The sequence below is a fragment of the Pholcus phalangioides genome, unplaced genomic scaffold (assembly GCF_987345545.1).
Source record: "Pholcus phalangioides strain wild (caught in Gottingen) unplaced genomic scaffold, Ppha-v1.0 ptg000015l_1, whole genome shotgun sequence".
NCBI classification, from domain to species: domain Eukaryota; kingdom Metazoa; phylum Arthropoda; class Arachnida; order Araneae; family Pholcidae; genus Pholcus; species Pholcus phalangioides.
Window position 1 is genome coordinate 43,167,788 of NW_028301608.1, and position 24,338 is coordinate 43,192,125.

General features: G+C 34.2%; 3 protein-coding genes across 6 annotated transcripts in view; 2 read left to right on the top strand and 1 right to left on the bottom strand.

Annotated features, from left to right (window-relative positions):
* The first annotated feature begins 278 nt into the window (after positions 1-278).
* On the top strand, positions 279-4,777 carry LOC149076056 (cyclin N-terminal domain-containing protein 1-like). 2 transcript variants are annotated; one of them, XM_089245484.1, is made up of 2 exons: positions 279-437; positions 3,568-4,777. In XM_089245484.1, the coding sequence occupies exon 2, from the start codon at positions 3,650-3,652 to the stop codon at positions 4,541-4,543; it is 894 nt and encodes a 297-aa protein (XP_089101610.1). In that variant the 5' UTR covers positions 279-437; positions 3,568-3,649; the 3' UTR covers positions 4,544-4,777. The 2 variants fall into 2 exon arrangements, with proteins under 2 accessions (XP_089101610.1, XP_089101609.1); XM_089245483.1 differs by having other exon boundaries at positions 285-433; positions 3,568-4,771.
* Positions 4,778-8,049: 3,272 nt separating this feature from the next.
* LOC149076057 (mitochondrial import receptor subunit TOM40 homolog 1-like) lies at positions 8,050-20,935 on the bottom strand. The gene is made up of 7 exons (XM_089243581.1): positions 20,613-20,935; positions 17,931-18,091; positions 16,540-16,638; positions 14,233-14,470; positions 11,517-11,599; positions 9,659-9,755; positions 8,050-8,378 (listed from the first exon to the last, which is right to left on the bottom strand). The coding sequence occupies exons 1-7, from the start codon at positions 20,773-20,775 to the stop codon at positions 8,239-8,241; spliced, it is 981 nt and encodes a 326-aa protein (XP_089099707.1). The 5' UTR covers positions 20,776-20,935; the 3' UTR covers positions 8,050-8,238.
* A 266-nt stretch (positions 20,936-21,201) lies between these two features.
* LOC149076058 (ubiquitin carboxyl-terminal hydrolase 25-like) overlaps positions 21,202-24,338 on the top strand; it is a 39,152-nt gene continuing 36,015 nt past the window's right edge. The window contains exons 1-2 of one of the 3 annotated variants that reach the window (XM_089243584.1): positions 21,202-21,532; positions 24,071-24,193. In XM_089243584.1, the coding sequence (XP_089099710.1) occupies positions 24,140-24,193 (54 nt within the window). In that variant the 5' untranslated portion in view covers positions 21,202-21,532; positions 24,071-24,139. Of the gene's footprint in view, positions 21,533-21,611; positions 21,700-24,070; positions 24,194-24,338 lie in introns of those variants that run through there. The other 2 variants (XM_089243583.1, XM_089243582.1) reach the window with 2 other exon arrangements.

Below are 24,338 nucleotides of genomic sequence, written 5' to 3' on the forward strand. Positions count from 1 at the left end.
AAAAAAAACTTACACGTATATTTATCCATTACAATTTATTTTTACAATCATTTATCACCTTTTTTTTTTTCATATACATTTGAACATGTCTTTTCGAAAGAGATTGAAAAAACTTTAAATATAAATTCAGGGAAACTTTATAGAAAAAAAATGGAAACAAATCATATTTATTTGAGAATTTGATTAATAAATTTGGATCAAATTTCATTTTTAACAAAATATTGTTCTTATTTTTTTTTATCTTGAGCTTGAGCTGAACGTCCCCCCAACTGGTAAAAATCGTCTGCTATTTTAATTGTGAGAAAGTTTCTTTCTCAAAAAAAGCATCATTTTTGGATTTTGTTTCTCACGTTTTATGCGTAAAAATATTTCAACATTTTTTTTCTATATTAAGATGGCGAAGATATTGTTTGTTTTCCGTCTCAGTTATAACGTGAGTACGTATTTCATTTAATTGCGTCAAAACTCACACAACTTAATCAATGACTAATTACTATTTTATATTACTGTATTAACATGAAGGACTATATTTATACACAGAACCTGTGCTGTCTTAATTATCGGTATCACAGGCTTCCACTTCGGGCAAAGTGATTTTTCCAAGGTCCCCTACACGGAGGAGATAAGGGAGGGGGGGGGGGCATTGCCCTCCAGCATCAAAGATGAAGTCGACTGATCTAATGCATATATGTATAGATGAATTGACATCATCATCCTCATCGTGCCCCCCCCCCCCAAACTTCTAAGTCTATCTCTTCCTATGGTTCCCTACCTGGTACCCAATTTGCATATTCACTGTTGAAAACATGACCAGATATAATTTTCATGAGGCCCCATGCGTTAAGACAGCACTGCTTGGGTCATCTTAACACCATGAGGCCCCCCCCCCCCTACAGAAAAATTAATGCCTTGAGGTTCCTACTCAGCTTGAAGTATAAACCTATCTACCAATTTCGATATATTTATTATCGAAACTTGCAGTACACAATTTCATCATGGTGGGGTCTCCATATGTGCAAAAGACCCTATTTCTTCATGGGCGAGCATGGTATCTACCTAGGATCACACAGGGCCCAAAATTTAATACCTGAACATGTTTGACCCTAGTTGCAGGACCCCTAATTTCTACTTTGCAAAGGGTCCTCTTCCCTCTTGTCAAAGTTGGGGTACTACTTATGTACTTGAGGACTCAAGGGCCCTGCACAGACCATGAGATTACCTTCTCTAGTGTAAAATTATAGTATTAAATAAATATATACATTAATAATATTCATACCACGCCCTAAAGACCCGTTTACAGGAGTTAAGTGATTGATTACCCTCACTGTCTTTCCACTAAATGTTCATGTTATGTAAGGATCATGTTAAATGTCTGCCTGCTCTCTGTGGAAAGACTTCTTTAAATGGAAGACTGGCTCGCATGCACGCCTCAAAAGTTGGAAAATTGCAGAAAACCCAACTTCAGCAGACCACCATTGTGGCAGCAGTGGGATTTGAACCCAGGTCCTTGCAATGCGAGTTTGTCACCATGATCACTCCACCACCACAGCAACAATCAGTGCTACTGTAGAATGAGAAATTAAGAAAGATAGAAAACATTATAATGGGAATTTTTACAGCAGAACATTTCTAGTCAGCTGAAGGCTCATGGTAGAACAATGCAAAACATTCTGCTTTGGGGGATAGACACAGTGATAGAGGTTAAGTAGTTAACAAAATCTTAAGTTGTCGAATACTTTAGAATATATGCCAATGTTAGTGCTTGTTCACACAGGTTTAGTTTGTAAGCAATTAAGTACAATAGAGTCCAGTCTATTTTTTCGATTAAATAGACACTATGCCCATGTGCCCAGGGATGATCAAGCCAGGTCAGATGCCTAGGCGCTGGACAAGATAGAGTGGTGAATTCATTCTTTAAGTGATCCTTCTGTATTACATGGGCCACCAAAACAGGTGCTTGCCCCGTCTGACAAAGTATCTAATTGTAGCCCTAAGGCATGGTACCGGTGGCGATGATCTCGTATCATCCAATGATCATTCACTACTAGATTACTTATATTGGGGCAGATTTTAAAGCACTTGACAACTTAAAATTTAATTAACTACTCTATCACTTTGTGTAAATGAACCTTTACTGTTTTTAATTTTTGTGCCTTCGAAAATCATAGTAAAAAACCAAGTGTGGATTCTGTCTGGAGGTGTGATTCATTATACAGGTTTGTTGGATCATCCTGTATATTTTACAGAATAGGCATATTTTTTCCCATGTTATTTGGCACTCAGGAGAGGCTATCGCCTCCATCTGGATCCATGCCTGGTATATATTGGGGCTTCATATGCATTACAGAATAGTGCTAGAGACACTTTAGAGATTTCGTATAGTATGCCAAATAGCTTGTGTGAACATAAATATTTGTTTTAATAGCAATAATTTGCTTTAAGCTATACACCTTATTTCTCCAATTTGAAGAAATCACATATTTTAATTGTTTCATTAATGTTTTTGTGAAAGAATATCAATTATTATATACCAGAACTATTTAAATGATTTATTTAGTCAGTGTAACAAAGTTGTAATTAATATTGTCTCAACCCAGTTTGAAAAGAGCCCGATATAATAAATTTAAACTACAATGAATGAAACAAGTTCTTGGTTTTATTAGATAATTCTTGACAAAAATCCTTTTCATAGAATTCTCCTGGGAAGCAATTCATAGGAAGACCTGGGAATTCATTATCTGTTCATTATAATAAAATGTTAGGTGTCCAAACTGAGGTTAATTGCTGGATGGAAATTAAATTTGAATTGTTTTGGAAACACAAAAATTCAAATGAAATTTATTTTATATCACAAGCAAGGACTAAAGAAAAAGCTGAAGGATTGGATTCTTGTTAAATAAAAATAGATAATACATTTTCAGGATTCCAGATAGGTTGATTACATTGTTAGAGACTAACATCTGTTAGGTTAAAAATAGAACCATATTGTTAGAGACCCAGCAGGATAAAGAAAACTTTTAAAAACCCTGGACATGCACTAAGCCAGTGTTTCCTAATTTTTTTGATGCAGCAGATCCTTTGTAACAAAAGTTAAAAATATTAATAATAAAATTCAGTCCCCCCTCTTGAATTCTAAAATGTATGTATTTTTTCATGATTTAATTACCATGAAAATTGAAGTAATAATTTACATCGCAAAATCTGTCATTTATGCCATGGAAGTTAATGAAAATTATTCTGCAGACCATGCACTGAAAACTATACTAAGCTTTTATCTTTTGAAAATTGGTTTGGAAGAAAGCTTGAAAATCAAAAATCAAAATGAAGTTTTCTTTAATTCAATTCTCATCAAGACTTTTGATATGTCAATTCTTTATAAATTGGAACACTTTATCTTCAAGTGTTAAAAACTACCTATAAATTTCACATATTTCTAGTTCTAATTGTTTTCTTTATTGTATAATCATATACGTGATACAATCAACTAGAATTCCTACGTTTTCGATGATGAATAATTATATTGGCTATGCTCCTATATATTATGGTTTTTTTGTTTTTTTTTTCCAGTTCGGCTTGCAATATACTCAAAAGCAAATGAACCAAGCAGCTCCATAAAGTGAATATTTTCTCTTCTGACTAATCCATAACAATGGCTGAACATCACAATAAATACTGTGCATTCAGCAAAGATGAACTAGAAAATTTGTTATGTACACTGTGTTGTGAAAATAATAAAAGAATTTCGCAATGCGATTCTCTAACTTTAATGCAATCATCCCCGTACTGCATTAACTATATATTTTCTGTATGTCAACATTTTAGACAAGATCGAATTGTTCAATATCTAGCACTCTTGTTATTTGAAAAAATGAACACATTGTTTCTGGAGAATGTATTGAACAGGTATACCATAGAAGAACAGCCCAATGATCTAATAATAGCTGGTATTGCTAGTGCAGGTGAGAGAGCAAAAAATGCAGCAGTCCTCAATGCCTTAGTATGCATTCTCATGGCAAGTAAGGTCAGCACTCGTGAACATGTAACGCCTGAAAACCTGATAGAATTTTCTAAGCATTGTGAACACAAATTTTCCATCAATGATATAATCAGAGTTGAAATGAAATTTTTTGAAAACACTCGCTTCAAAATAACATATCATACTCCTTACGAGTATATTCACTGCATATTAGATGTGCTGTCATACAATGATCCATTTTGGGATTATTTGAGTTTGAGTAAGGAAGCAGATTTAGTTTTAGACTTCGTTTACTTCCATAGAGAGAATATCTATGAATCATTGTATCAGCTTTTGACTGGAAAATGTACATCTCCTGAGAGTTATGACTCTATCAACAAACTGAAGTGTGATTATGTGATGCTGGCTTGTGGTGTGATTATGGCAGTTGCCTCTTCAAAAGAAGAAGAAAACTCAATGAAAATGTTACAGCAGTTACATGAACTGATGCATTTACCTGCAGCTGACATTGCTCGTTTTGCTCTAGCCATCAAAAAAGAATTTGAAGAGAATGAGAAGTCTGTATAAAAGTGTGTGTGTGTGTGTGTATATATATATATATATATATATGGCGTCCGCATGTAATATATAAAAGAATGTACACATATATATGCGAGTATTTACAGTCAAGCCTGTGGTTGTGTGAAGCTTTTATAAAAACCATACTATAAGCCAATTTAATTTCTTTCCATATCCATCTTCAGCCATTGTTGTACATATAAAAGCTATTTTTAAAATACTGTTAATAAACATCATTACTCTAGCTATTTTACAAAAAAAAGTAGTGAAAAATTCTTTTTGGAATTCTATTTCCAAGTTAAAACTTTTTTTCACAGATTTCTGAGCAAATAAAGTATTAGAGCTTCTAAAATCTTTTTCACATGACAAAAGATCTTTATGGAACATTTTTTAATGTTAAAATATTATCATAGAATACCCAATATGCATTTAATTCATGATTATTGAAAACCATTCTAAATTTTAAACCTGTGAGTATTAATACACAACAATATCAAATTCAAAGCTAGCTATAGCGAATCAAATTTATAAACCATTAGATTTAACCCTTCAAGTGGCATTGATTCAAATGCATCACCCTTCATGTGCATCTAACATCCTTAAAAGCTCCTTATTTCAGCATTGAAAGCTGATATTTTGTAAAATTGATTTCTCAATTTTTTCCTAACCACCTTAGCTTATACCTGCAGAAAATTGTAAAAGACCTACTTCACTAAAAAAAGGATACATTTTATAGAGGGTTTGGTAATTTCTGCTGTTTTGCTTAAAAGGCTGAGGGGAAATTTTTGTTTTTGTCTCGAGTTTTTTTTATACTATAAAATGTTTTGTATGACCATATAGCAAATCTATTTAAAACTTTAAAAACAAGATAAAGAAATTAAATAAGTTTATTTTAAAATTTCATTTTTCAAATGAGACACAAAATTCTTACTGAAAATTTTCAATTCTTCTCCTTAAACTGTGAATAGTCTAAGATATATTTTTATAAGAGAAAAATTTCCCAAGTATCACAAGCCAACAAGTAATTCAGCAGCCCCCTAAGCTCATCATCTATTTGCAATAGGAGCATTTAAAGAGTTACAATCAGCTACATATAAGCAAACAAGATGGTAATATATACTTTTTCAAATAACTGTCTTCCAAACGAAGACCATAGGAAACAAATGCAACCTTTAAGATATATAATATATTCATCTTAGGCCGGGATTACATTATAAAAGTTTGATAAAAGTCCTTTCATAAAACTTGAAAAATGTTACCAATAAGATCACCGGTTGCATTTTCTAGAATGTAACCAATAATGTTATTGGTAATATTTTTCAAGTTTCATAAAAGTATTTTTATCACTTTTATAGTGTGATCACAGCCTTAAGATGCAAGACACATTTTAGTATGTTATCATTACACATAAAATTATAAAAGTAATGGGTATTTTGCAGAGATCATTTCTCAGGAAGGGTTTAAAAACCAGGGAGTCCCAAACTTTTTACATTCAGCGTTAATTTATTGATAATATTATAAAGATTTTCGGAATGGCATTTGAAAAATGTCAGCTTGGTTATTATTGTCGTGTATGACACTGCTAGATGTTAAAGTTTTTGTTAAAACATATAAAACCTGTCTTGAACATAAAAAATCGTGGTCCCATGATTTCAATGCCAAAATACACATTAAAAAACCTATATTAAATGGAACCTGTCTAACGTGGAAAGGAAAATTGTACCCTTTAATGGAAAATTTCACACGAACACTGAGTGTTTGGTGACTAATAGAGCAAATGATCATACAAAATGTTGGTGCTCCACCAAAATTTTTTACGCAATCTATGCTTGCAAATGCGAGTTCTACATCATCCACCCATAGATTAGCAAAAATCCATTTCTGCACTTGATACTGTGGGTTTGATAAGCCGTGTGTAGTAAAGCAGTTGCTTTCTGTGAAGATGTAACAAAATTTTTCGAAAAAGCAGTCTTTTCCATGGGAGAAATCAGTGTAAGGGTTGAATTTCTAAATTATATGCAAGACTTACAAAATTATATACAAGCTGTGAAAATTCTGTTATTGCAAGGCTGAGCAGGGCCGGAAATAATCAGAGGCAAAGGGAGCAACTGCCCTGACAAAATTCAGGGGTGGGAAGAAAAAAACTGTTATAAAATCATTGAATTTTTCAGTGGTAGGGGTGGCAAAATTATGTTGCACAAAATTCCTAATTATGGCCCTGATGCTGTGGATTACATAAACGATAATGTGCACACTGAATCTGACATGACAGATATTGACACCATAATTGAAAATTTTCAAAAAAGTTTAAAAAAAACTTGTAAATGTCTAATTTAAAAGAAAAATAGTGTGGGTCAGAATTTTATACAGATACTTTATACCTAAATACAGTATTTAGTGATTATAAATTATATTCATTTTATTTAACTGAAAAAAATCTCAGTCCCTTATGATTCCATTGAAGACAAGTTTTACTGTATATGCATCTTAGGATGCAAGAAACATTTTACTGTATGTTATCATTACACATAAAATTATTTGAAGTAATGTGTATTTTGCAGGAAGGGTTTAAAAACCAGGGAGTCCCAAACTTTTTACATTCACAGTGTCATTAATTTATTGATATAACAATTTGTGGAATGCATTTGCATGTTAGCTTGATTATTATTGTCATGTATGGCGCTGCTGGGTTTTATTAAAGTTTTTGTTAGGTTCTTTTAATGGATGTAGTATATGGCAAAACACACAGCACCCCTGCCTGATCTCAAGAAATTGCGACAGAACCTCAATGTGCAGTCTCACAGTAATTGTGAATCACTGCTTTAATTTCATCCCCCAATACCATAACCAAGATGCTTGTATATACAGACACTCTTGGCTGTAGTGGCATACAGTTTATGAGTAACCCCACTAAATTATGATGATATGCTAAGCAATTGATCATATTCAGTTATCATGAAATACACATATGATAATTGCAATCAACCTATAATATTTCTCATGATTCAGGTCTTTTGATAAAAGAAAGTATGTAAAATTTTCAAACCTGTTTGAGATAAATTGCCTCATTAGAATTAGTTTTGAATTCTTTTCAGCTTGTTAAACCAAAGCTAAATATTACCAGGTTAAGTATAAGTTTATGTATATTGAAAAGGTTAGTTTCAAAAGTACAGTGAAACCTTTTGCGGACACTGGTGGAACAAAAAAATTTGTCCGTAAAAGATGGGGTGCCCATTAAGAGGGGTTTTACTGTAATGACATAATTCCAGTTTTCTTATTTTGCTATTTGAGTGGTAACCATATCTGAGGGGGGATGGAAAAATTTTGCCTGAAGATAATTAAAATAAATTGAATATCAGCTTGTGCTTATTTAACTAAAAAAATTCAATAAGATTTTTATTTTTTTTTGTTGAATTAGATTCACCAAACTTCACATCACCTACATTTAAGCTCATATCTGTCAATTAAAGCAATGTGAAACATTAGAATGCTTTCACAGAAAAACCTAGAACATCTCAACATGATAGTTTTATTTTTAATATAAATTTACACATATGTTCAATAACTGAGAGAACACAGCTCAGTTTCCCACTACATGGTCCTATAGCAAATGTGATCTTTTCATGTAATGATTTATGTAGCAGAACTGATGTTTCAAACAACAGTTCAAATCATTCGATTTAATCTTATAACATGCTTCATGCCTAACTAATGATGAATCCTACACCGAATCTGCTTTGATTTTTTGGATGACTTATCATACCGCTCAAGGCAAATGTAAATGGCAAAGGTGACAGTTTCTTCTCCATAACAGCACCAACGGTCCAATTGCTATCTACCATTCCTACATTGGAAAGGAGTAAAAAAAATTAAATGACAAGGAAAAAAAACAAGTATAGTTGTAATACTAAGTGCATTGGTGTTCACAGCTCAGTTCCAAGTTAAAGATCAAAGTTAATTTGCAATTTCATTGTATATTCTTCTTAAACACCTACAAGATATAGTCAAGTACCTGTATAATAAAAAATATAATAAAACTTCTTTGTTTCACCAGAGAAATAATTTTTAATGTATGTAATGTATGTAAATTAACAAAAATATAAGCATTCAAAATATTTTGTAAAAAAAGAAAATTATTATGGGGTGTAAAAAAAAGCTATTGGGTTTTACTGTATTGCTTTGAAGTATAGGCTTTTATTGCTGTACTATATTTTTCTCAGATTCAGAAACTTATCATACTCAAACGTGGATAAGAAAACCCTATTATATACATGGCTAATCATGAAGTTTTTTTTTACAAACCAAATTAAAGGTGCTCAATATGTCCACCTTGGGATGCATGGCATATGTCTATACGGTAGTAAAATGTGTCCCAAACTTTTGCAAGCATGTTTGCATCCACTGCGAGTGAATTTCTGTGGACTACTTGTGAAACTCTGACGAATGCGCTCTACATTTTCAGAAAAAAGGTTGTGTATAGTTAAAGATTTTGGTTTATGCTATCAACTTTTTCTTTTCATCCAAATTTATTTTTGTACATTTTAAAGCTAAGGTTGAACCAGACTCATCCCCCTGCCATAACATACTATCAACCTACAAGACTATTTAGGAAGTCAGTAGGTGTACCCATTACTTGTCTAAAAACATTTCCAAATTCATTCACAATGTTCAAGGCAAATCCAATTCCTGTACTTGTTGGTCAGATTCTTGGACTGATTTTGTTAATTGTTCAAAAAGTTTAAGGGGGCCTACTTAACATACCGTACAAAAATTTATAGCAATTATTAATACACATAGAAGGTTCTATTCTGATTCCTCACAATGGTTGAATAAAAAAAAATGCAGGGGTTTAGCTTGAAGGGAAATTACACTGTTTTAAAATAACATAAAAGAAAAAAAATGTGCATGTTTGAACATTTTGGAACCAGTTATATGAAGACACAAAAACAGATTTCTCCCATTTGGTCATCTTATTCCAGATTTGCTTCAGGTAAAGATTTTAATTGGTTACGTTTATCAGAAACCTTGAGTCCTGATGTGATCACAATAAGCAGCTTGCATTGTAATATAACAAACTAAATTGTGTAAATTAAGAATAATTCTGTAACAAAAATATGTACTCACCCCTGAAAACAATATTAGCTTTTGGTAAGTCTACTTGATAGCCTATAGTACATACACTTTCTCCAAGCCTAAGATTTGTCTGTACTTCAGCTCCCACCTATTGTTAGATTAATAAAACACAAATTTCATTGATGAAAACATTAACTGAAAAAATTAGAACTTACCGTATTTGTAATTAAATTATTTGAAAAAATAAATGGAAGAACGACCACGAATGATCTCTTGGCCTTCTGAGCACTTGACATAATTTTTGTTATAGAAAATTTGAATTATAGCATTTCGACTTGCAAAATAGTTACATGGGATGTTTTATGGAAGTTTGACTGAATAATCTGAGAATATACTTTTAAATCAACAATTTCCAAAATGGTGTACTGCAAGTATTTTTTTTAATACATATTTTACAGTGATATTTTTTTGCCCACTGGTCTTTCTATTTGGCCCACTAGTAAAGAGAAAAAGTTGTTAGTCATGGGCATAACTACTGTTTTTTTTTTTTGGCAATCATTGCGACTCCCGCCATAGTGTTGGATGCCCTTTCGTCAACTGGCTCACTAGTTTGAATTTCTTATACAATGACCTAGTTTACTACTACTTCACAACACACCAACTCCTGCCACATAGCTGAATGCAATTTACTGTTAACAATTTAGGTTGTAAATGCGACGAGACTGCAAATGATAACAAGTGTGCCTTGAGTATAAAAAACTTAAAAATTTCAGATATAAATGTAATGTAAAATGTTAGAATGTAAAACTTATTAGTGTATCTCAGTTTATAATTAATCCAATGCAAGAACATAATCTACCAATCGATACTAATATGGGTGAAATTATGCCGCATATGGGTGAAAAAAAAAACTGATCAATTTGTTGGGCTGTATTCATAATAAGCTTTGAAAACGTTTAAACAAAGCAATGTTTTGTTATATATCAAGAGAATAGATCATACTATTTTTTATATTGAAATGATATCGCATGGTTCAAATTATTACAGCAAAAAATATACTTGGTTATACTGTATGTCAGTGGTTCCCAACCGCAGGTGTGGGGGAAACATTTTTGGGAGTGCTAGGTGGAAAAAAAATTACATGTTGACTATTCAGGGAAATAAAAATGGTGATAAAAATTGAATTTTCCAATTCCTAAATAAAATATGAATCATACGATATTTTAATTTCTACTCAGAAAAATGCATTATAGGAATTTTGCATGGTAAAAGTTTCTTTTTTTTATTAGCGATCTATCGTACTTGTTTTCCCATTTCGATTGAGAAAAAATACCATTATTTACCTAATTAATTTTGTGGTTTGTTTACAATAGTACCTCATGTAATTATTAACACGTTATGCTTGGATTTGGCAATGCCATAAAAACATGACTCACGTCAAAAAATTCAGCCAAGTGTCAAAGAAACATTAATTTATAGTTGTTGCGGTTGGAATCAATAAGTGAAGAATTATTAAATGAATCTTTTTTTTTTTCCCAAATCTAAAAAAATGCTAAAAAATAGTTACTTTCTTTTTAGTTTCGGTTTTGAATTAATTTTCAGAAAAAATAATATGGAGCCAGAATTAAATGTTAGCCATAGCTGGAAAGACATTAAACAATAAGTAAAATAATTCAGAATGTAAAACTTAATGTAATCAGTTAAATCAATCAGCAAGAAATTAATGTAATCAGTTATAGAAAAAACAAAATTTAAAAAATATAATACATTTTTAATATAATATATTATATAATATAAAAAATATATTATCCAATTGGGTGTGGGAAGCTAAGTCGCATTACTCTCGGGATGCAGGAAGGAAAAAGGGTTGGGAACCACTGCTGTATGTGTATGTAAATGGTAAACTCACTTGAATCGTTTCGTTCGCTTTCCGGTAATAACAAACATGTGCTCCAGCGGGTCCAAGAGTTCCACTTACTGTATGAACATTAGCTAAATGGAAATATAAGGCAATTACATTTACAGTAATAATAACAAAACAGTATGGACTTTTTTAAATTCACAGCAAAAAATATATATTTTTGCAAAATAATGGCATTTAAAACCATAAAATTAAAAAAACATCCAATTCTGATTGCATATAATATACACTGTGATTCAGAAAAGATAGGAAAACTTTAAGAGGTGGTAGTACACACAAAAACAAACAATTTTCATCAAAGAATGCATGGTCTAACAGGAAACACAAATGCGCTAGCACATTTCAAAATGGTCGCTCTGCAAACATAAAAATTACATTGTATTCCTGTTGAAATTTATCGGGAGAAAAGGAACACCATCCATACAAATGTAACCTGGAGAAGAAGAAACCATATGCAAATTTGCGCCACAGTGAATAAAAGGTGTGGATGCCAACCCTGTGAAGTTATTCCTGCATGTAACTGCTCTAACAGTAACGTACGGGATAATGACACACTTTAGTAATACAAATTGGGCAACCGCCTGTGGAGAAAATGCCCACCGTACATTCATGCTGCCTCTGTGGTAGGTATGTTTGCAGCTCCATAAATGAAATGCATGCCTGCTTTTTTAGTATTACTAAAGTGCACTATTATCTTGTATGTTAGAACAGTTGCACGCTGGAATAACTTCACAGGGCTGGCATCCACACCTTTTATTCACTGTGACGCAGATTTGCATACGGTTTTATCTTCTTCCCCAGGTTACATTTGCATGCATGGCGTCCTTTTTTTCTCCCAATAAATTTTGACTTTTAATTTTTACAGAGCGGCCATTTTGAAACATGCTAGCACATTTGCATTTCATGCAGGGTTTAAGCTGGATAAAAAATTCCTTTCGCAAAAAAGCGAAAATGGGGGGAAAAGCTTTAGCAAAATGATTCAATTCTAATGTCATGTTTGATGGTTGGACGTCTCGTTGCGTACCTCCTGTACGCATTTTTGCGAAAGTGGTTGCTACTTTTTGCGCATTCTACGATTTTCTTTCGCATTTTGCAAAAAATGCGACCGTAGCTTAAACCCTGGTTTCATGTTAGACCAGGTATTCTTTGATGACAATTGTTTGTACTGGTGTGTAGTATCACCTCTTAAAGTTTTTCCCATCATTTCTGAATCACTCTGTATATTCTAGATAGAGTTTTCAGATGTTCCCCATAGCCACCGAGTGTAAGGTATTTTTGTACATTTGTTCAAAATGCTACACATTTTTAAATGAAGTACACTTTTAATTTTCAGCGAATGTAATTTAAGGGGCATAGAAAGCCTGTAAAAATTAGTACAGAATAGTATACAGTTGATTTCCATTTTAACAAATAACATTATAGCAAAAATCTTGTTTTAAAGAAAATTTTTCTAATCCCCCAGAAGTTTACATAGCAAACAATGTAAAAATATAGAATTCCTTTATAACAAAATTTTGTTATTATGAAGTGATTTCTCCGGTCTCCTTGGAGTTTGTTATAATGGGACTCAATTTTATTTTTAAACTTGTCCAGGACTTAAGGTCCCTTTTTCATACTAGCAGACAGGCTGACATAATTTCCGATATTTTTCTGCTGTCCTCAGACTTCGATTAAGTTATCATACATGAAAAAAATTAGGCACGAATATCAATTTTTTTAGTGTCCATGACGACCTGGTGCCTGATATTTGTCATGGCCTGGGTTATAAGGAAAAGCGTTCTGTTGAGAAATCGACTTTACAAAATATCTGGGCTTACCGATGCTAAAATAAGGTTTTTAAGGAGGTGAGATCTCTCGTCAATGCTGTTTAAAGAAGTGTTCATCTGGAGTACCTGATTAATCTAAGCTTTTTATTAGCTTTCTTTCACACAGAGTACAAATCAGGTATATGGTACGGGCAATTTACTACTTAGTGAGTTGTGCCGGAAGTGTAAGTGTGTGTGTACCTAACAGTCTGAGTGCGTATCTAGCGTTGTGTTTGATTTTTCAGTGCCACCATCTGTATTTCAGAAGTGAAGTGAGTGAAGATTGAGTATCTGTACCATTTGTAGGCCTGTTGCTCTCTGTGGCGAGACTTTTTAACGGGGAGATTGGCTTGCATTTGTGCCTCGAAGTTGGGAGAATCACAGAAAATTAATTTCAGCTGACCACCACTGTGACAGTGGTGGGGCTCAAACCCGGGTCTCCATGATGTGAATCTGTCACTATGACTTAAAATTGGCAAGATTATAATGATTGATCAAGATACAAAAGCATTCATTGTGAACTTGGAGAGCTTTTTCTTAGCTGCCATGTACATTCGAATAATTGAAATTTGACTGCACATGTATAAAACCCCTGAAGCAGAATGTTTTGCATTGTTCTGAAGTGAAAAATCCAGTATGTAATAATGTTTTCTACACTTTTCTTTAAATTTTCCCAGAGATTGTTCTGCACAGAAACATCATTCTGCGACGTATGTCAGTTTTTGACATAATCTGCTTTGGGGTATAAAAGCAATTAAAATAAATTCACCAAGAACTGAAGTTAACTGCATACAAATATAAATTTTAACACAGCAGAAGCTGAAATTGAAGGTTTTGCGCATACTTTCTGAACATGAGTGTTTTAATACAATTTATCCACAAAACAGTGATAGACTTACATGAGTAGCGTCCCGCAAGGGACAACATTGCAATTTCCCCACCAGGCACCTGAGGTCCATATTGGAAAGCTAACTCTGCTCCAAGCGCTAAACTGGGAACAACATTCTGTAAGTAATGTGCAACTGCTACTCCAGATCCATTGAGTACATCAATATTTCCAAGAGTTAATGATGCCGTATAGTCCTTGCCTTTGTGGTCTGCAGTGAGTTGCGACGCTACATAACGGGAATCCTGCACCTGGAATATAAAGCATAAAATATTTTGGCGAATTCTTTATTCTGTTTCGTTTATATACAATTATTTATTTATAACATATATATTTACATCATAGAAACAAATACTGAAAGAGAAAAATACAGTATGTGCGTGGGAATGACAGAGACATGTGCATTGGTGAGTGGCATAACCTAAACATAAAAATACCTAGAGCCAGATGGCTTTGGTTCATGATTTTTGTGCCGTTGCCACTAGGAGAAATGAAATGATTATATCCTAGTGAGACACAGCTCCATCATGCGGGAGCACTGCAAGATGAATCCACTTCAAATAATGAAATCCACTCATACCAGGAAATTTACATCATTTGTATAAAGCATATTCATTAAAAACATACAAGAGGATTAAAGAAAATTTAAAGTAATTCTTTTATCAAAGAGACCTTTAAGCAATTTCCGTTTTTTTTTTTTTCAGCTAAGCAGAACCATTTTTATCCTGTGTGGTATGAAAACCAAGCTTTGAGAAATTGAAAACAATGCCAGATAAATTTCTTAAGAGACATATTGTCACCTTTTAATGAAAACCTTGCACATCAAGAATTCCACACTTTACAGAAAGAGCAAAAAAAAAGGGGAAAAAGATGGGATGTCCCATTGAATAACACACACACAAAGAAAGGGTTCATTTTTTACCTCTATAAAGAGCAGATCATTGCAGATTTTTTCCCCTCCAAACGCTGTAATGGATGAGATATGACATTCTCAATCTAAAACTGTCAAAAAGTCATTTTTGAAAGAAAAAATTGATGTATGAGGTTCATTATACGGTGGTGATATATTTCTTTATTCAAGGGGGGGGGGAAGAGTAATGACTCGAAATATTATTTTTTACAGAATTCAGTGGCCTCTTTGCATGTTGATCGACACACTGAAATAATTTTAGAAAATTTTTTTGCTATTCTCAGACTCTAATTTAATAATCAGCCATAGAAAATTATAATACCTATTTTTGGACAACCTGGAAATTTGTCGGGATCTGGAAATTTGGCCTCAGACATTTTGCCCCTGGTATGTTTTGTCACCAGTACATTCCATCTGCCCTGACTGTATGAGTTACCATATAAGTGGGCGTGTGACTGTATGAGCGAGTAAATTACCACATAAATAATCAAGCACACTAACTTGTCCACTCATACAGTTATTACCTAGATTACTCGAAAACTGATACCGTCACTCGATCACTCACACAGCCACTCACTTGGGCAGTGTCATGCCATAAGACATGAAAATATTTGTTTCATGTTCAAATCCCTTCAAAATGGGATCGAACTTTATACTTTTGTAAGAATGAAGAGATACATCGCCCCCATGTGTTTGTCGGCTCTCAGCCAACAAAGACCTATGTTATTTTTAGACTGTCACCATTATTTCACAATATCCACCCCCTCATGGAAAATAATGAGACAGATGCAGTGGTGACAATCATCAGACATGCCAACAGCTGGCAAAAAACCGATACCGACTGCGCCAAAAATGATTTTTTGAACTGGTGCAGACTAGAAGAGACAAATATTCCTCTGACATATAAAAGGTCACACATAACCCAACTGGGTCAAAAGAAAAGACCACCAAAATCACTAAACACAGTGTTATCATGATTTTTTTCTCTGCCAAATATGCTTCGTCAAGTGATTGCATCTGGGAAAGAAGTTCTCCTTAGAAAGTGGGGGGGGGGGGGGAATCAGCACCTGTTTTTCCTATATTCCTATTTAATCTATATTTAAGAGCATAGAAAATCTATTACACATAACAAGGGCAACTACCTTGTTGAGTTAAAAATCATGCTGTTCACCACATAAATTCACGAGAGGCACAGGTCCTCGTTTATTGTGGGACCCATGTGTCGTCTTTCAACCTTTTTTTATTTGCATTTACTTTTGCAAGTGTTCATATATGATAATCTTCCTCCACCCTAAAGCAAAAAGTTTCAGTGCACACAAGTACATGGCTCCAAGGAAATATTAGTGTTGAATAAAATTTAAAAGCATATTTAGACAGAAGAAACAGCATTAACATTAAAACATTGCATACCTGTGCTGCCAATTTGAATCTGGTATTTTTCACTTGGTGTATAATATTAGCATTTAAATTTCCACTGGGGTCGACATCTCCCAAAAGGATTGGATAAGCCTGAAATAAGACAAAAATAACAAACCAAATAAAAAAAATGGATAAAAAAAACTAAATTACTGAAAACCAATTTAAATATAATTTTTTTAATGCATAAAATTGTAAAGTTTTCACAACACATTTCAATAACTGGAGAAAAATAAAAAAATCCAATCCAATTATGCTATCAAGCATTGCAGTATTTTAAAGTATGAATTAAAGCAAGGATTTGGACAATACAGTGAATACCACAGTATCTATTGCATTCTCCTGAACTGTTTGAAACCTGCACTTCATAACAATGCATGAAAAATAGAATGAATATTTACAACCAAATGAGATTGAAAACACTGCTTTTTACACATATTTTTTCAGATTAAGACCATTAACTTGTCAAAGTGGCTAACAATACACTGAAGACAAAAATCCAGCAAGATTTTCCTGATGATACGCACATCCAGACTGTTAGGGGACACACACACACTTCCGACACAACTCAATCAATAGTAAGTTGCCCATGGCGATAGACCGGAGTTGTGTTTGGTTTGAATGAAAGTTAACCTTTGGTTCCCAAACAACACTAGATATGCACTCGGACTGTTAGGTACACACACTTTCACACTTTGTTCTAAACTCTGCCACAAAGCTGGGCTGGAAGAGATCTCAACAGTGGGATAAATCTGGTGGCAGAGTCCTGGCATTCATTCAGGTTATATGTCAGGATGGAATCAACATCAGGGAAAACCAGAACTTCAATGTTACGACAACCCCTTCTAATCACAGGAAGTCTCCCCCTCCCCCATGAGTATTTGGCTTCTTGGAAAAACTCATAAGCTATACAAAAAATGTAATAACTAGCATTCAGGGGCCTTCCCCATTGCAGGAGAGGTGCTATAAATGTATAAACTGTATCTACAAAGTACCGAAAACTTCTGGATCGCAAGGGGTACAAAGGTTTTTCCACCGGCTTTTCTTTTTCATGCATTGTTATGAAGAGTTTTGAAAACTTTTATAAGCAGTTTTTTTATCTGTTAAGACGAAATTTTTAAGTAAGTTTGGGATAGCAAAGAAGAGTTTTTTCAATTTTCTAGAAAATGTTTTTCAGCATATGACTTGCATTAGAAAATTTGTTTCTGCATCATATTTCAAATTTTTGAGGTTCTGACAGTTTTAATCGGTAAAATTCATATGTCCTATTTACGATACAACTAACTGACATAAATAAATAAATAAATAAATAAATATATATATATATAGAAAAATGATAAAATGACCATGATGAGATTTCACAAATTCGCTACTAAAATACATACTTCCATGGGACCTAAATGTTGCGTTCCGACATATGTTGCTCCAAACCGATAACCTGATGGTGATACTGAGCTCATGTTCAGTGTATGGCTGATCTGGAAATGATTACTTAATGGCTTGTTTACCATCATCTTAGCGCCTTCAAATACAGTTGGAAACACGTCTGAAATGAAATACAAAAAAAAAATAGTATAAGAAAAAAACATCTCAGGCACTATGATTAGGGAGAGCAAATTTATTTTTATCCCTCCATACCAGAAGTCTTCAACCTTTTTTAATCATGAGCACTGCCTGTACCTGTCGTCAAAAGAAGAGCACCATTACGGCCCTAAGTTTAACATATGAATGCATGAAAAAACCTAATATATTATAAATTCCCAATAGGAAGAAGGAAAAAGGAAAAGAAAAAGGCTTATTATAGGCATTGAACTGCACACACACACAATGGTTCTTTTTTATCCTTCATAGGAAGCAGATCAGCGCTAATTGTTTTTTTAAAACAGCTGTAATAGGTGAGATACAAGGTTCTCAATTTTAAACTCTCGAAAAAAGTTATTTTGAAAAAAAATTGATGTGCAAGGTTTTCATAATAAGCCATCAATATGCAGAATTCAAGGGTGTATGGGAGGCAGGGATGCACTAAATATATATTTGTGAATTATTGAGCAGCTCCACGTGCATGTACGTGAACTGCAGGGACTACTACTAAACCAGGAACAGATGCAGTATGGTCCACCACGACTTTGGCAACTTTTTCCTCACATGATAAGTCCCCAAGACCGTCATAACGGGACTCGGGAGTGCTGTATTTTTTTCATCTTTCCAGTTCCGCTTTGTGATACTAGGCGGTGCTAGCTTCCCCAAACAGGATTTTTCTTTTGTTCACCGCGTTTTTTCAAAAATTCTAAACAGCTGTTTTTCCATTTCGAGTGCGTCTCTTAGATTATTATTCCTTCTGTAGCCTGCGTCATTTGGATTATCTACTGCTCACAGGTTGTATCATACCATTTTATTATTTTGTTGCATTTATTACTTATTCGTCCCGATCTGTTCATTATTAAAAAAAGGGTCCGGGTTTTAGTTTTAAATACATAGAATATTTATTTATTCAACATGCCCGGAACTCCTTATGCCCGATCGGTTAATTATTAAAAAAAATTTAGGGGTTAATACCAATTTTTTTAAGTTGCAATGGCGACCTGGGATTTGTCCAACCCTGTTACAGTGCTGCCATCTATTTTTTGAACTAGGAGTTAAGTGTAATGATTTTAGATTTATACCATTGTAGGTCTTTTCAATTGCAGGTACTGTATATGATCAAAGGGCCAGGAACCCGCAAGTAAAAAGTTTGAGAATCACAACCCAAAAGTGATAAAATCATTCAATTCGGAAATTGGATCAAAAAGTGTCCGAGTCATATTTTTGTAGCGGTGCAATGTGCAGTGCTTGAAAAAAAATCTCCAACCAAATTTCACATGAGGTAAGCATTTATTTTTTCAAGGAAAAATGGGCAAAATAATTTGTATAATTTCCAATATATAATGTACCTTTTTTTGTTTTACCAAGTTTTTGACTAAGCCAAAACAATGAAATGTTCCCAACACCAGCCTCTTTGGTAAATTTTTAAATGTTACTGATTGTTCCAAGCTGTTCCATTGTTTCGCTGGGTAATTGTTGGGGTTGACCGTTAATACAGTAAAAGCTCTCAATAACCTCGTTTACATGGGAAATATGAAAAAATTCATTTTAAACCTGCTTTAAGGATTTTCACCAAAACCCACTTACGTGGGCCGGCACTCTAATTCCCCCCTTTATGGCGTCAGAGGTCACGTGGGTCAGTCGATTCAATTCACCGCGCAAAGGATTATAGGAAAAATACAAAAATGATCATGCAAGTGTCAACACTCCCAATGCTACCATAATATTGCACATGTAAACAGGGCTAATAAGGGGCACACATGAAACCAGACCTTTTGTCCTTTATGCAGGTGTGTCCTTCCCCCATGAATGAGGGTTGACTGAATCAGGCAGGCTGGATCCAGAATAATGTGCAGGAGGGAGCGAGCTGTTATGTAGATTTGTTGGATCGTCCCGTATTTTATGGGACAAACAAGAATTCATATTATTCTGCTCTTGGGAAGAGTGATCATCCCCTCAAGATCCATGCCTGAGCCAAGGCAGACGTCCTTAGCTACAAATGGAGCGGAGGCAGATATCTTCAGCTGTGAATAGAGTGGAAGTAGACAGCTTATGCCGCAAATGAACTGGAGACATATCTTCAGCTGTGATTGAAGGCGAAGCAAATAACTTCAGCTGTGAATGAAGGCGAAGCAAATAACTTCAGCTGTGAATGAAGGCGAAGCAAATAACTTCAGCTATAAATGTAGCGGAAGCAGACAATTAGTTACAAATGGAACAGAGGCAGACATCTTCAGCTACAAATCACTCATTGGATCATCCTGTAGACAAATTTTCTTCATACTATTTGGCTCTTTCGCTCTAGATATTTAGTAGCCCCCTACTATTGCGAGCGGAAGAGCCGAATAGTATGAGGAAATTTGTCGAAACTTAGGCGATTGCCATATCAAAAACCACGTACTAATGCCTATTTCCCTATCTCAAAGGCTCCAGTAGTAGTGGCAAGATTCTTCATTATGCAAACAACAACATGACCGGAAAGATACCTTTGCATTTTTTATGCAGATCCTCGACGGTGCCGGGATTAAGATCGAGTTGTGGATCCTTGGCCTCCAAATTTTGATCCATAGGCGTCGGACTCACGGGAGCAGCTGGAGGCGGAGGTGCAGCAGCGGCAGCTACGGTCGATTTGGCTGTCAGGTTCCCCATTTCTTAATTTCAAACAAGCTGAAGAAATTGCTAAAAACCGGAGGTGCGAGGAAAGGCCTCTACTGCACAAAACAGTTCATGCTCCTTTTCTCTCTCTCGCCGGATAAAGTGCGCTCCCTATAAATTTCTCGCGAGGAAATCTTGTTCAAGAAATTCTTCAATCCTTCAAGTGACCTCAAACCAAAGCCGAAAAGATTGGTTGCATCAGAAAAGAAAAAATAATGAAAAATCGAAATATAAAAAAAGATAAACATAAAAAGAAGTTGTCTTTAGTATTTAATGTATATTTTAAAAAACTGAAAAATATTTTTGGCCAACATTGAGGAAATCAGTAGAGTTTTTCAAAAATGCTATAGCTCGAAGCACAAAAGCCCGTGACCAGTACGATTTTTTTAAAGAAGTGGACAAAACTTCTACGGCGCACCGTACACAACGCCGAAAGTGTTGTTATTTTTTTTTTCTCCCTACTCGTAGGTTAACCTTCGTTGGCATTTCGTATTTGGACAAAATTCGCATGTGTTTACATCACGTAGTTTAATAGACATTGTTTATATACACGGTGCATTTTACGCTATTATGCTTTCGATGGGGTTCGCGATGCTCTCCTTTATTCTCACGGCTCTTCGGTAGAAAATTGTGCGTTTTCGGCGTCGCAAATATTTAGGCCTAGCCTTGGATTCGCTCGAGATCAAGATTTGAGAGATGCAGCTTGGAAGTGAACTCGTTATGCGGCAGCGTGGTATCTACATTTTCTAAGGTCAGGAAATAAATATTGACCTTTTCATTGTTTCTTTTATGTGTCCACGTGCTTGAAAAGACAGTGTTGAGAGGGCGTGCCAATGTGGTGTTTGTGTTTAATCTAAAAATGCCATTAGTATTCCTCGAGACTTTAACTGAGATCTATTGTGTCCGTCCGTGAATAAGGTATAAAAACAATATAACAGCACTTATACTCGACTCTATTTGACGAACTGATTTATTATTAGGGCGAAATGAATCGGCCATGAATTGATTTGTCAGTTCTGGAAAGGTCACATCAAGGTGCATGTGGTTTTGTGTAAGAATTCCGTAATTCATAAACAACAGCTAGCCATTAGTGAATTCTTTAAATTACACCTGTGTAGTGCCATTGCATGTGTTAGTTGTAATGCATTGTGGTATCAATGAACCATGAATTTAAAATATGTATGAGTTCATAACCCCCTCCCCCCTTCGAATTAGTGATGTTTTTGATCAAAATTTTGATTGATATCATCTTATTATCTGCCAGAAATATAAAGAAGTCTGAGTAGCTAACATCCATCGTGGCTATTTCAATAATATCATAGATGACCTCTGGACAAGAAAGTGTTTCATATCCCCCCCCCCCAACCACCTATATCGCTGAATGTACTACCTACCAATTTACATACTTACTCTTCGATATTGTGGTTCCGAATCTCATCATGGAAGTGTCGTGTGCACCTGATGCTCCCCAGGCTGTGTCTGGGTAGCCTTATGCTTTAAGATAGCCCTGCATCTAGAAACACTTCGGGATGATGCAATTGTACCATTTGAAGACCAAGTTCTGCATATATATGTTATGATAAATGCTGGGATATGTACATGGTGCTGTACGTTTATTCAGTGTATGGCATAAGATTATAGGCAAAAGTCATGTACTGCGCCTGTGTGTGCTATTGCCACGGTTGATCTACAATGTTTTATTAGACCTACTATCAGCATCTGAAATTGGCCCATGTGGGATCAGCATTGTACTGGTGGCTGGTTTGAATCTATCTTAAAACTTTATTTTCTTTTTCAGCTCTTGTTTTTTGAATATCTTGCATTTTCCTTCAATGTGGTTTTCTTTGCTTCTTTTCATTGACCATTTTTGAGTTATCGCAGATACCACACAAATCTGCAGAAATGTGGTGCACTTCACTAAACACTAATTCTGATCATATCGTTATACTGCAATTTACTGTCATTAATGAGTTGGGTCGGAAATGAAGGTGCGATCTATCGTTGGTCGTCTTAAGCTTGTTAGGGAAAATATCTTGCTATCTATATTCTTCTTCAGTGCACCAAACTGGTTCTCAACCACTCTTTATAAAATAAACATGGCATACTTTGTCTTTAAAAGATATGACAAGCCATTAGCTACCATATGTCAAACAAAGCATATAATTTGTGTAGATGTTCAAAAGATATAACAATCTGTTTGACTTCACTACCATTACGTCAGCTGGCATACACCAAAAGAACGCACACATGATATGTGTGATCTATAGGCAATGCTTGTAAATGTTGAAAGTTTTCAAAATTTTTTCTTCTGGTTGTAAATTCTAGGTTTTACCCTGACTTTTTCTGTGACATATTTTGTATGGAAACATTAAACAAGTTCCGAAACGAGATATATATTCTGACGAAAAAAGCAAAAGTGAAATACTGTATAAATGGCATAACAAAGATACATATAAGTTTCTAAATTCTAATGCAGTCAAATCTGTTCTTTTTAACACAAAAACTTATTATTTATAGTGACTTCTGTGGGGGACTTCACCTTAAGACAGAGACAAAACAGATCAACAGTAAAAAAAAAAGCATAAAAGCTGAAGGAAATACAGTAAGAACTCCCTCTTAACAGTCACCCGTCATTTACGGCCAAATAATGATTTCTGTTGCCTGATAAAAGTATGCATTTCAAACTCTGATTAATAATTGCCCGTCTTTGGAAGAAATTTTTTGTCCCGATGTGTGTCAGTAAAACAGGTTTTACCATAATAATAATAGCTAATGGAAGAAAAGCACCAACAGGCTGAAAAGATGATTTCCAAAGTCTCTAAACAAAAGAAATATTGATTGTACTATAGCTGTTCTACAATTTTATTTGTATAAATGCTCTGAAATTCTTGCTTGTTCAGTCAGTGCCCATATGTTCCCTTGTTTTTCATTAAGGTTAGGGTGAACATTTTTGAAAGTGTTGGTTCTGTATTTTATAAAAAATTAAATCTAAATTATGTATTGCTAGTGCCAATACAAACAACTAAGATTATCCCTCTTTTTTCGGTGGTTAAATATTTGTGCACTGTCCCATATCCACTGTGCACATCAAAGACTAGGCCTATAAAACGTAATTATGATGTTAATTAATTAATGTTATTATGATGTTAATTAATTAATGTTATGATTATTATTACATTTTATGTTGTAAGCAAAGTAGTTTTTGTTGTTTATGTGTAAAAAAAATGTGTTCACAAATATTGCATCTGCAATTATGTCAAGAGAATAATAATAAAAAATTTCTCTTTAGGATCATCAGAATCTGCTGTAAATTGTCCTTTATATATGAGAAACGTATTTAGATATCAATTATGTGTACATGTTAGCAAAGATGACTGTAGAGCAGTCCCATTTGCAGTATTTTGGTACTCAGGTAATACTTTTGAATTTATTGTATTCTTTCTGCATCAAATTCAGTTGTTACAAGTTATTTGGTTATTGCATATTGTAATACATATTTTTGATTTTATCAACCATTACCTCTTATTGATTTCATTGATCATTTACACAAAGCTTAT